Source organism: Asterias rubens, chromosome 9 (assembly GCF_902459465.1).
Source record: "Asterias rubens chromosome 9, eAstRub1.3, whole genome shotgun sequence".
In the NCBI taxonomy this organism is placed as follows: Eukaryota; Metazoa; Echinodermata; class Asteroidea; order Forcipulatida; family Asteriidae; genus Asterias; species Asterias rubens.
The window spans coordinates 9,801,467-9,815,541 of NC_047070.1; the positions used below are offsets into that span (position 1 = coordinate 9,801,467).

The 14,075-nt window shown below is 37.2% G+C and overlaps 1 protein-coding gene across 1 annotated transcript; it reads left to right on the forward strand.

The window, feature by feature from the left end:
- Window positions 1–6: 6 nt before the first annotated feature.
- LOC117295110 (ribose-5-phosphate isomerase-like) lies at window positions 7–13,884 on the forward strand. The gene is made up of 8 exons (XM_033777676.1): window positions 7–356; window positions 1,258–1,318; window positions 2,252–2,367; window positions 3,296–3,360; window positions 6,039–6,107; window positions 9,672–9,813; window positions 13,027–13,129; window positions 13,279–13,884. Exons 1-8 carry the CDS (start codon window positions 135–137, stop codon window positions 13,377–13,379), a joined length of 879 nt encoding a protein of 292 aa, XP_033633567.1. The 5' UTR covers window positions 7–134; the 3' UTR covers window positions 13,380–13,884.
- Window positions 13,885–14,075: the final 191 nt, after the last annotated feature.

Genomic DNA, 14,075 nt, shown 5'->3' on the forward strand with positions numbered 1-14,075 from the left:
CGCTGCTCCTCTGCAGACTGAAACAAACACTTCCGTGTGTGTTGTTTGCAGGTTTTTTTTCAGAGCAACACGTGGGCTCGAAAAACCTCCCCCTTTCACATTTCTTGACAACTTTCACTTTACCCAAGACATTTATGTTGCGACTATCAGTGACTCCAAGACTACTAAAATTTCACCCCGAAATTAGTAGGTTTTGCTGCAGAAACTCGGCTGAAAAGGTTGTGGAGAGCGTCCCTTCTTGTTTGACTTTAAAAGGTTGGACATCAATTTGCAAAATGAGTTCAGCCACTCCGACCGACCTGACTGAAATGGCCAAGAAATCTGCTGCTTATGCTGCCGTTGATGAACATGTTAAGGTATTATATGAATAAGTCTAACGAGAACGTGTTAACCTTTAATTTTCATTGATGAATCGTTATTTGAAATTAGTGAGAACAGTCGTAACTTAAACTTATTTATTATAATATATTATCTGCATATTTTTATTATTTTTTATTAAGTTATGAAATTAAAATTTATCATGCTCTTTTTGTTGTTGAATTTGGCATTTCTCGCATTCTTCTCTCTTTTGTTTGACCCCTGACTGAACTTCATTTTTTCCTACCAAGTGCTAATCTTTACTTTAATTTTCTCATGTTAAGAATTTCTTCAGTGATTATTATTCATTCATGTTTTGTGCATATATCATGATATTATGAAAATGTGTCGTATATTATATATATTCATGTATGAAATTTGTTTTCATTTCATAAATTTTGTCATATTCATAAAAAACTGTCATAAATATTTGTAAAATAAGTTGTACAAACTGTTTTCATATGTAAAATGTGTTGTATATTCGTAAAAATTTCAAATGTTTATCGCGGTTGTCATTTCTTCATATACTTTTCAATGTCACTGTCATAATAGGCCTATTCATAAAATGGTGGTATTTATTCATATTTTGCAGGCCTGATGCTTTGTCACAACAACACAGAGGCAACAAAGGCGATTGCCTCCATGCCCCCTGGTCATTGCCTAATGGTGTCCTTGCTTGAAATGCCGATAAAAGGGTGCTCTTTACCAAGGAGAAAATGACTTGGTGACTTTGCTCTTTCTAAAAACGAGGCATAGGCCCCCTACATGGTCAATAATGTCATGTAAACTTGTCAAACGCTCATGACAGTTTTTAAAACTCATAATATTTGTCATAAATATTAACAATTTGTCATGCTACTCATCAACATTTGATTTTTCCTGTTTCCTTGTTCACTTTAGGATAATTCATGTATAGGTGTGGGAAGCGGTTCAACCATCGTCTATGCAGTGGAGAGATTAGGTATGAGTTATCTAAAAGATTTATCAGCTGGCCATCTTACAGTGCTGTGTGTAGTGACACGTGTGGGTCACTCATTCCTATATGCCAGTTTGCTACTTTAAGTTTTCAAAATGGAGTGCCTAGTAAGCTTGGGCGATATCAATTTATTTTATTCACGAAGAAGGTCCGGATTGGATCGAAAGCTAAGGCCATCTACCCTATTCATTATATTAATTTATTTTATTCACGATATATCGCCGACAATATATCGCGATATTCGATATAATCGCGATTAATGAAATTTGACATCATCAGTCTTCAAACTCCAAGTGAAAGTTGTAGAAGAGACAGTCATAGCATAGGAGAGGTGTTCTAAAGACCTATTCTTCTGGTTTGACTCCAAACCTATGGGGTACAAGATGTCTCAGCTAGGAAATACATCGCGATATTTAAAGCCATTGGACCCTTTCGGTTCAGAAAAAAAAATAAAAGTTCACAGATTTACAAATATCTTACAGGGTTTACAGAAGGCAATGGTGAAAGACTTCTCTTGAAATATTATTCCATGAAATGCTTTACTTTTTGAGAAAACAGCAAAACAATATAAATTCTCGTTAACGAGAATTACGGATTTATTTTAAACACATGTCATGACACGGCGAAACGCGCGGAAACAAGGGTGGGTTTTTCCGTTGTTTTCTCCCAACTCCGATGACCGATTGAGCCTAAATTTTCACAGGTTTGTTATTTGATATAGAAGTTGTGGTACACAAAGTGTGGGCCTTGGACAACACTGTTTACCGAAAGGGTCCAATGGCTTTAAGCCAGCATTTTTTGGTTTGGATTATAATTGCACTTCAAGGGAAATTTCCGCTTTGTTTTCAACCAGCTTTATTAAAAAACGGACACTGGCACCACAGCCAAATCTATAAATAAATTCCTTTCCTTTTTCAGCACAACGTGTCCATGGGGAGAAGTTAACTGTGAAGTGCGTACCCACCTCATTCCAAGCACATCAGCTGATTGTAAATAATAACCTCATATTGAGCGACCTGGAAAGAACACCAGAGGTATTGTAGAGATTCGTGTTTTAATTATTTCTTAAGTTTAGGAATGATACTTCACAGAGCAATGAAGGCGATTGCCTCCATGCCCCCTGATCATTGCCTTGGTGCCCTTGAAATGCTCCCGTACAAATTTACAATTTCCTCATAGGGTGCCCTTTATGCAGGAGAAAATGCCTTGGTGTCCTTGCCCTTTCATAAACAAAGCAAACGGGCCTGCATATTAAACCCTCCTACTTTTGGAATATTTTTCAGCGAGTTGACCAACGATTTAAATAATGCAACTGTATGGGTTGTGTATGGTGACACAACTGTTGAAAGAGCTAATTGTGTCATGTAGTTACAAGTGTGTATTATGATGCATTGTGCATTCACCACACAGTATTGCAGTCTGGCATAGTTTATCTACTTTCATTCTGAACCACGGTGGCAATATTAAATGATCAAACAGTAGGAGGGTCTACTGTGAACTCTGTAGATGCATACACATTATCATGCTGCAGACTGGCATAGTTAATAATTGAAAACCACAGTGGATGATATTGAATGGTTCAACAGTAGGAGGGTTGACTGTGTACTGTGCAGAGGCATTAACTGCATGATATGTTACAGGCTGGCGTACTCTCATTCAAAACCACAGTGGATGATAATAAATGGTCAGACAGTAGGAGGGTTGACTCTGTACTATGTAAACACATTCACTGCATGAACTATATTACAGGCTGGCGTATTCTCATTCAAAACCACAGTGGATGATATTGAATGGTCAGATAGTAGGAGGGTTAACCATCATCAGATCCTGTAACCTTTCAAAAGGCCCTCTCGTAAACCATCTCGTGATGTAGTTCAATCTATTCAAATCTTTCAGAACTCTTCTTAAATGTTATCAACAAATCATTTAATGACACTGACTATTGATTCTAATTATTTTCAGTTAGACGTCGCCATCGATGGTGCCGATGAGGTAGACTCTGACCTCAATCTCATTAAAGGAGGAGGGTGAGTTGACCGTTGACATTTGACCTGAGTTGAGTTCAATACCCATGACAAGGCCTGGGCAACTAGTGTCCAAGTCACGACTATTGATTGCGATGTCCAGTTGAGATTACCGCTTTTCAACTACCTGGTTACCGTATTTTCCTTTCCTTTTGACTTTTTAGACCCCAAAAACATCGGTGCGTCTTATCTTTCGGTGCGCCTTGTCCGCTGACGATTGATTTTTTTTTTAATGATCACTGCGTGAAATAAAAAATACCTTCTTGTCCAGTTCAAATCAACGGTCTTTGTATGAAGAATCCTTACTAAAGAATGCGGCCAAACAAGGCTATTTAGACACTGAGACCGTGTTTTCGTTCGAACAATGCCGCAATCCCCAAGACGGTCCAATTATGCCAACAATGCTGCAACGTGTTTATTCCCCATGATCGTGCTTTCATTCCAACAATGCCGCAATGCGTCTAGCTTTTGGTCCAACAGGCGTCGGCTATGTACAAACGTTTTTCTGTGTGGCCGGGTGTTCGTTCCGAAAACGATTGACAGTCAATAACTTCAAACAAACGTCATTCACCCAACCGCTATTGTGTGGTAAACTTTGAGGGTTTTTATTGCTCTGCCACGAGCATGAATTTTTTTTTATAAATAGTTGTGTTTTAGTCGAGGCTTGTTTAAGTGCTTCTATTCAGGTAGTGAACTTCACTAGTCGCCTAGGTGTGGCCATGATGCCGAGGGTGTTCATATTAAACATGCACAGCTAAAATCCCAAAAGGGATTGGTGACAAGTCTCACATATTTGATGCTATTGGTTTCTGTTTTCAGGTTTTAATTTTCCCTGTACGGTTAATAACCCTTTGCATCTTTCCTGTTGCTTCCTTCTGATTGTCTACCATTCACAGATTGAATGACACAATTCTGTTCCTGTGCTTATTTGTAGATATCCATGTAATCTCAAGTGGTGTTGTTGTCCTGGCTTTTGGCAAATTTGTTTGTGAGGACAACATCACCATATAAAATAGTGTTTTGCATAAATTGCGTTTTCAATACTTTTGTTTGTTATTTATCTCAACTTCTGTACTACAGGTATTTTACAGGCACCTAGCTGACTTCAAAATGGTCTACTGACCACCATTCAACAGATCTTGCAAAGATCTGTTTACCTCTGTTTAATTGCATTCCCCTTACCCTCTCCCCTAACACCCCTGCTCCTCCCCCCCCCCCCCCCCAAACAAGAATTCACCACTCCTGATGATTTCAAACATAATTTCATGAACTATATATATTGTATTTTGTGTATTGAACATTGTAAACCCTGTAATGGACCTTGTTGTTATATTTTGTGTGTGTTTTTGATGCATGCTTTATCTACAGCTTTTTCCCCCCGCAGGTTTGAAAGTAGATCCTATACAAAAGGACCGTGACTGTTTAGGATCCTTCAGTAAGAACACTGAAATAGACTGTGGATTTTGAACGACAGATAGTACTGTGTCTACTGTTTTATCAGTGATTCTGTCAGGTTTTTTATGGAGGCCAACGGAGGCCATGACCTCTGTTGGCCCTTGTGTCTTGGCCTTGGTGCTCTTTTAAATGTTTCACATAGACTTAAAGGCAGTGGACACTATTGGTAATTACTCAAAATAATTATTACTAGCATAAAACCTTATTTGGTATCGAGTAATAGGGAGAGGTTGATAGTATAAAACATTGTGAGAAATGGCTCCTCTAAAGTGATGTAGTTTTCGAGAAATAGTTAATTTTCCACGAATTTGATTTCGAGACCTCAGATTTAGAACTTGAGGTCTCGAAATCAAGCATATGAAAGCACACAACTTTGTGTGACACTGGTGTTTTTTTCTTTCATTACTATCTCGCAACTTTGACGACCAATTGAGCTCACTTTTTCACAGGTTTGTTATTTTGTGCATACATGTATGTTGAGATACACCAAGTGAGAAGACTGGTCTTTGACAATTACCAATAGTGTCCTTTGTCTTTAATAGAGTTTGCAATTAGAAGTGCTCTATTCAAATCCAAGGCCTACACGTATGTTATTATTAATTAGTGATTGTGTTTTTGTCTTTCATTTATGGAATTTTGCAAGACGTTCATAATATTTGTAATGTCCCCACTTAGAAAGCTTCTCTTAAAACTCATCTTTTCCAGACAACATTAAAACACTTTTAAAGTATGATTTTCTTGTTTCTTGTTGACCTGTTTACTTATTGATTTGCTCATTCATGTTTATTAACCACCTGTTGATACTGTTTATTGTATATTTGATTGGGTTACTTGATTTCTAATCTCCTTCCTCTCTCTCTGTTCCTTGAATACCTAATGGGAATGATTTGATATTGATAAATTTATACAACAAATCATAATTAATCAAGTGTATGCTTAATGCCTCTCTTAACACCTACTGTACGCCAGGTGACTTTAGCTTTAGTTATTCTTATTATTTCCTTGTCAGAGTTTGATATTTATTCCATAAATGTTTAACATTTGTAGGACTATTCCACATAGGTGTAGACCAGTAAATGTCTTTAGCCAGATAGGCCTAGTTTATCATTATTGTTATAATAATGGACATGAAATATGTACACACAATTTCGGCTTAATTTTATGCTATTATTGTTGATATTGTAACGTAACCAATGTAGTAATAATCATTTTTTGCTCTGATACAGTGGTTGTCTGACCCAAGAGAAGATTGTTGCATCTAATGCCAAGTACTTCGTTGTCATAGCAGACTACAGGTAGGCCCAAAATACTTCATTGTCTCATTTTTTGTTTGTAATTTGCAGTATCATTGTCTCATTTTCTGTTTGTAATTTGCAGTAACTTTGTCTCATTATCTGTTTTTAATTTGCAGATTGTCTCATTTTCTGTTTGTAACTTGCAGTAACTTTGTCTCATTTTCTGTTTGTTATTTGCAGTATAATTGTCTCATTTTCTGTTTGTAATTTGCAGTAACTTTGTCTCATTATCTGTTTTTAATTTGCAGATTGTCTCATTTTCTGTTTGTAACTTGCAGTAACTTTGTCTCATTTTCTGTTTGTAATTTGCAGTATAATTGTCTCATTTTCTGTTTGTAATTTGCAGTAACTTTTGTCTCATTATCTGTTTTTAATTTGCAGATTGTCTCATTTTCTGTTTGTAACTTGCAGTAACTTTGTCTCATTTTCTGTTTGTTATTTGCAGTATCATTGTCTCATTTTCTGTTTGTTATTTGCAGTAACTTTGTCTCATTTTCTGTTTGTTATTTACAGTATAATTGTCTCATTTTCTGTTTGTAATTTGCAGTAACTTTGTCTCATTATCTGTTTTTAATTTGCAGATTGTCTCATTTTCTGTTTGTAACTTGCAGTAACTTTGTCTCATTTTCTGTTTGTTATTTGCGGTATCATTGTCTCATTTTCTGTTTGTATTTTGCAGTAACTTTGTCTCATTATCTGTTTTTAATTTGCAGATTGTCTCATTTTCTGTTTGTAACTTGCAGTAACTTTGTCTCATTTTCTGTTTTTAATTTGCAGATTGTCTCATTTTCTGTTTGTAACTTGCAGTAACTTTGTCTCATTTTCTGTTTGTTATTTGCAGTATCATTGTCTTATTCTCTGTTTGTAATTTGTAGTAACTTTGTCTCATTATCTGTTTTGAATTTGCAGATTGTCTCATTTTCTGTTTGTAACTTGCAGTAACTTTGTCTCATTCTCTGTTTGTAATTTGTAGTATGATTGTCTCATTTTCTGTTTGTAATTTGCAGTAACTTTGTCTCATTATCTGTTTTTAATTTGCAGATTGTCTCATTTTGTGTTTGTAATTTGCAGTAACTTTGTCTCATTTTCTGTTTGTTATTTACAGTATAATTGTCTCATTTTCTGTTTGTAATTTGCAGTAACTTTGTCTCATTATCTGTTTTTAATTTGCAGATTGTCTCATTTTCTGTTTGTAACTTGCAGTAACTTTGTCTCATTTTCTGTTTGTTATTTGCGGTATCATTGTCTCATTTTCTGTTTGTATTTTGCAGTAACTTTGTCTCATTATCTGTTTTTAATTTGCAGATTGTCTCATTTTCTGTTTGTAACTTGCAGTAACTTTGTCTCATTTTCTGTTTTTAATTTGCAGATTGTCTCATTTTCTGTTTGTAACTTGCAGTAACTTTGTCTCATTTTCTGTTTGTTATTTGCAGTATCATTGTCTTATTCTCTGTTTGTAATTTGTAGTAACTTTGTCTCATTATCTGTTTTGAATTTGCAGATTGTCTCATTTTCTGTTTGTAACTTGCAGTAACTTTGTCTCATTTTCTGTTTTTAATTTGTAGATTGTCTCATTTTCTGTTTGTAACTTGCAGTAACTTTGTCTCATTTTCTGTTTGTTATTTGCAGTATCATTGTCTTATTCTCTGTTTGTAATTTGTAGTAACTTTGTCTCATTATCTGTTTTGAATTTGCAGATTGTCTCATTTTCTGTTTGTAACTTGCAGTAACTTTGTCTCATTCTCTGTTTGTAATTTGTAGTATGATTGTCTCATTTTCTGTTTGTAATTTGCAGTAACTTTGTCTCATTATCTGTTTTTAATTTGCAGATTGTCTCATTTTGTGTTTGTAATTTGCAGTAACTTTGTCTCATTTTCTGTTTGTTATTTGCGGTATCATTGTCTCATTTTCTGTTTGTAATTTGCAGTAACTTTGTCTCATTATCTGTTTTTAATTTGCAGATTGTCTCATTTTCTGTTTGTAACTTGCAGTAACTTTGTCTCATTTTCTGTTTGTTATTTGCGGTATCATTGTCTCATTTTCTGTTTGTAATTTGCAGTAACTTTGTCTCATTATCTGTTTTTAATTTGCAGATTGTCTCATTTTCTGTTTGTAACTTGCAGTAACTTTGTCTCATTTTCTGTTTGTTATTTGCAGTATCATTGTCTCATTTTCTGTTTGTTATTTGCAGTATCATTGTCTCATTTTCTGTTTGTTATTTGCAGTATCATTGTCTCATTTTCTGTTTGTAACTTGCAGTAACTTTGTCTCATTTTCTGTTTGTTATTTGCAGTATCATTGTCTCATTTTCTGTTTGTAATTTGCAGTAACTTTGTCTCATTTTCTGTTTGTTATTTGCAGTATCATTGTCTCATTTTCTGTTTGTAATTTGTAGTATTTTGGAATAAGTGAACAGGGTCTTGTAAATCACATTTATGTGATGAAAAGCAAGAAGTTTGAGAGCACCCTCTGCCTCATGTGGTTAAAAAATAAGCTCAATGGGAGACTTTCTGGGACGATAGAGGGCAGCAGACTTACCGAGTAAATCCATTGTTCTCAGAATTATGCGCATGTTCAGAACTACGTAAACAATGGAAATTTACCCGGTATGTCTGCTGCCGCCTAGCGTTGGAAAGTCTCCTATTGCTTTGTCATTGTATCTAGGATTAGATGGTGCAAGTATTGTGTATTGTATACATGTTAGTTTCATGGCAGAGGGGTCTACTTGTACCGGACTCAACTTCTGATGGGTTAAAGATGCTATGTCAGATTTTTGGCCGATTTGACCCCCAAATTTTGATTTAAAATCAGGTATTTTGATGGGGGTCGAGAAAGTTACAAGCTTTCATTTGAGCCATTGCTCGAAAAGGTCCGCCAATTATTAGTAGCAGTGAAATAAAGTGCTCAACATTAGTTTTTGTCGGGATCCCGACAATATATCACGTGACCAATTCTAATGTGTTATATAAGAAACCTTTTAAATCTTTGTAATGGTTCCTGACCATTAAAAGTTAAACTTTTTTTCGTTAGAGCGGGTGATACTCTTTGAAATACCATTCACTAAAAAAAAATTTTTTTTTTTAATGTTTGGGTCCAAAAATCTGACATAGCATCTTTAAGTCATCAGGGTGTGGGTTCAAACCCTGATCATTATGGCGCGTCATGGCCGAGCGGTTAAGAGCACCGGATTCAAGCTCTGTTTTGACCAGCAGAGTGTGGGTTTGAATCCAACACTACGTAAAATTGGGGAGGTAGTGATTTCCGCTCTACCAGCCAGGCTTCGGATTGATGATACCCAAGCCTACATCCGTATGGACTGTAAAAGGGGTAACCCTGTTTCAGCCCTTGGAGTGGGTGGCAACAGCCTCTGGAATAAAATAATTGTAGCCCACACCTTGAAGTGGCCTTCAGGCCTTGTGTGTCTGGCGACTTGCATAATTTTTGTATATAATTATTATTATAATTACTTTTCTTCACTCGTAGGTATCCGGGTTTGCCCATTTTGTTTTTATTCACATTCAGTGATTTTCGGCTCTGTAATGGTTGACTGTTTCATTCCCCTAGGAAGAAATCCAGTCAACTAGGAGAGCATTGGGATCGAGGTGTTCCTATTGAGGTTATTCCGCTTGCCTATAAACCCATCATGATCGCCCTCGCTACACGGTTTGGCGGTGAAGCTATACTCAGGATGGCAAAGAGCAAAGCGGTGAGTTAACTTATTGCAAAGTACAATGAACCATTGTGGCACAATGTAATGTGTTCGTTCACATTAAAGCCATTGGACACTTTCGGATCAGAACAAAATTAAAAGTTCACAGATTTACAAATAACTTACAGGGTTTACAGAAGGTATTGGTGAAAGACTTCTCTTGAAATATTAGTCCATGAAATGCTTCACTTTTTGAGAAAACATTAAAAAAATATCAATTCTCGATATCAAGAATTACAAATTTATTTTAAACACATGTCATGATACGGCGAAACGTGCGGAAACAAGGGTAGGTTTTCCCGTTATTTTCTCCCGACTCTGATGACAGATTGAGCCTAAATTTTCACAGGTTTGTTATTTTATATATAAGTTGTGATAAACAAAGTGTGGCCCTTGGACATTACTGTTTACCGAAAGTGTCCAATGGCTTTAAACTATGATTAAATGATACAATTGAAATGTTATTTGGTTTTACCCTTTACACCAACGTGTGTTTAGCACTGTATACTTGATACTTTCCCAAGTTCTGTGAAAAAAATTCACTGGCGTATTACTCGGGTGGGATTCAAACCCACGACTATTGCCAATGTAGAGCAGATGTCTTACCAAGTAGACCCATTAGGTAGAGGCAGTTTAATACAATTGGTGTCAATGAGCCATTGAGTAGCCAGATTGTTAAGCTCCTTAAGTGACTGCTCACCATGGCAACTGGAAAATGCAGTCACTGGTGATGTGGGCAGCTGTTTGGAGGGCAGCTCTACAATCACAGGCTGGACTTTTGCAGTCAAGCCCATCCGGAGATGTTTGCCCGGAATCAACCATGACCAGTACAGCATCTGTTTAACTCTTTAGTGCACAAAGCGGTCATTAGTCTTGGTGCAAGACGTTTCTCGTTTCCTTTTCACGCACACCGCGGCCAATTCACCTGACTTATAGTCCACTCACCGCCCCGGAGAAACGTCTTGGTCCGTGTGCTGATCGCTCGGGAAATTCCGAGCACATTCCAATCATGCCGTGCTGCGCTATAGGCCTGCATAACTCTGACGTAGCAGTATCAGCATAATTTCCCACAGTCTGGTATCTGTACGTCTTCGGTGCAACGCAACCAGAAACAGCCAGGCTTCCTTGTATGTTAGTTGGTGTGTAGGGCTTGTACATTTACTTCGTCTTTTAATTTTTGTAAACATGATTGCTGCTGAACGATGTGCGAATTTTAGTTTGCCCTAAAATACGTTTCTGGGGAAGATTGATTTTGAAAATTTTTGTAAGTGCAATTAATTGAGGGGAATGGAATCTTAAAATGTTATGAACGAGGATGTTTTTTAGCAACAGAGCTAACAAAACTAGGTCGATGTACACAAACGTGGGATTTTCTGGCATTTTTAGTCTTAGTCCAAAGGGTGACTTTGTAGGTAAAAATAATTATAGGGTCACAGTGCCTGAAAGTACTTTTTATGCAGAAAAAACTAAACACTACATCCAAAACCTCCGTATCATACTCACACAGCTTGGTCAAAATCAACCAGTGGTCGACCACTATTAAATATCTAAGCCTATGAGTAATTTGACACGTCTTCGCGAAGATAAGAAGCCCAGCCACAACACCACGTTGTCATTCGGTTGTGTACTGTGTGCATGTGTACAAGAAGGTACATGTACATGTCAGACATCCTTTGCCCACGCACTTGGCCACAATTAGACGTGACATGTAATGGAGGACAATTTTGGCGAACGATTGTGATCTCTTCGCCCAAAACTGTGCTTTATAGTTAAGTGCCGATAGCCATGCAGGATATTATTTTCGAAATAATGTGCAAATATACCCATACAAGTTACAAGTTCTCTCATCTGCAAATAAAACACTCGACTCCTCGAGTCTTGCCGATGCGGTCAGCAATATTGTTATAGGATTTTTTCATTGACTGACCCTGACAATTTCTTTCCTCTAACAATCGATCGCAACCGCTGATCTCTAATTAATAATAACATAAAGATCAGTGATCGCCTTTGCATGCGCAACAAAACGCACATGGTGTGTATTTCCCCGTGTTCCCGCCGTAGCATGATGCAGCGAGGCTTTTACTCGACACGTCGGGTGCATGCAAGTTACCAGGCTGGCCCGCTTGTCTGTTTCCAGTTGTGCGCATGCGTAGTATTTTGTTTACCCACACGTTGAATATGTATACGAAGGTCACATAACTCAATCTAGCACACGGACCAAGACGTTTCTCCGGGGTGGTGAGTGGACTATAAGTCAGGTGAGTCGGTGCGCACGCTGTCGGTGAATTGGCTGCGGTGTGCGTGAAAAGGAAACGAGAAACGTCTTGCACTAAGACTAAGCGGTCATTAGAGACCACCAAAACACGTTCAAATTGGACTTTGATGTAATTGGTCATAACTTAAAAACTAAAACACCCATAGATACCGCCCCCATTCCGTTGTTTAGAGCAATTGTTGAGCTTTCGTTTGATGTGATGTTCAATAGAGGGCGCTATTAAAAAAAATCAAGAATAGCATAAATGAAAGTTTTTGTTGTTTTAACAATAAAATTCATGTGTGCACTAAAGGGTTAATCGACACCAAGCTAATCTGGGCAGGTGATATTAAGTGGCTTGTGAATGCTTTACTCTGTGGTACATATTGACCCTTTGTATGGCCAAGCGGACAAGAGCACCAGACTTAGAGCTTCTGGTTTTGCTTGTGGTGACAAATCAGAATAATAATAATAGTAATAATAGTGGCTTCTTATATAGCGTGCATATCCGTCGCTCAGTGACGCTCCAGGCGCTTTAACATACAGTATTTCCTGCAAGGTATGTGGGACTATGTTTGAATTGGATGGCTCAAATAATAGTGCACATAAGCTTATTCTTTCGTCATAACAATTTTGATAATTTCAAGGACAATGTATTTTTTCCTTGCCCTGTGTTTGATTATAGGGTATTTTTTTACCCTGCTGTCGATTTCACAAAACTCTTCCTAACTTAAGACTAATCTTAGGACTTAGGACGAGTCCCAACCCTGCACTGTAGCATGCAGACCTTAAGATTAATCCTAAATTAGGACGAGTAGCTCGTCCTAACTCGAGATAAGACGAGTCCTAACTCTTTGTGAAATCGACCCCTGTATCTCATTGTATAATAATACTTTCCTAGATTTGTACATTTAAACTTTTATTTTATTTTATTGTTTATCGTTCTCTTTCATCAGGGTCCGGTTGTGACAGATAATGGTAATTTTATCCTGGACTGGAAATTCAAGTCCGTCCCTGAAAGCTGGGAAAAAGTGAACCAGCAAATCAAGATGATCCCTGGTAGGAATTCATTACACCTTATTCAATTAGATTTATTTTAAAAAGATCTGTTTTAACATTATGTTTGAGATTTTGTTCAATTAAATGTATTTACAAAAAGACGTTTTTAACATTATGTTTTGAGATTTGTTCTTCTTTTTGATGTGCAGGAGTCGTAGAGACGGGTCTTTTCATCAAGATGACAAGGCAGGTTTACTTTGGCATGGAGGACGGCAGTGTTTGTACAGTTCCAGAAACAGCTCAACAGTGAGTCAAACAAACAAACAAACTCAATAAGGTTACCTGAAATGGCTCAGCAGTGAGTCTCCACTCCCCTATTTAAAGTTATAAACAAAATCTGTTTCAAAAGATGGCAAGAATTTCTTTTTTAAAGTCGCCTCGTCATAGAACAGGATCGTACGTATTAAATTGGCGCTAAAATAAATTCATTTTAAAAGTCACCATGTCAAGTCACAGACCTATGCGCGTTAAATAATTATCGCATGACGTACTTTTGTTAGTTATGCTCATAGGCTCGTCGTACTTTTGAGGACGAAAAGAACTAGACACATTATGCAAGCAGCAGTACAACAACCATTTAAAATTTCAAGCTTTTTACAAAGATTAGATGCACCCAGAATGGTTTCAAAACCTAAAGCAAATTGGTGCTATAGTCATTCTTGATCATAGAGCTGTGTATATATTGACTAGAACGCTAACTTGCTCTGCGTTTTGAAGCCACCCTGGGCGCAGACATGTTTGATGTGTTGAGTGACTACGGAACGATTTTAAGTCGCATTGGCGCGTTTTTTTTTTTTTTCATTCAGCGTGTGCGCTTACGTATGCGACTGCCCATTCGCGTCTGTCCGCGCTACGAAAACCGTAAGGTCGACTTGATTGACGTACTTAAAAAATTATCTGGGCCTTTTAAACATGACACACATGACGCTCGCAGTTTGTACGCTCA

Bases quoted from the DNA above. Each gene is read 5' to 3' on its own strand.
- LOC117295110 (XM_033777676.1), top strand. From the start codon at position 135: ATGTTGCGACTATCAGTGACTCCAAGACTACTAAAATTTCACCCCGAA. The intron at 357-1,257 runs GTATTATATGAA...TGTTCACTTTAG, and splicing joins CCGTTGATGAACATGTTAAG to GATAATTCATGTATAGGTGT. The intron at 13,130-13,278 runs GTAGGAATTCAT...TTTGATGTGCAG, and splicing joins GCAAATCAAGATGATCCCTG to GAGTCGTAGAGACGGGTCTT.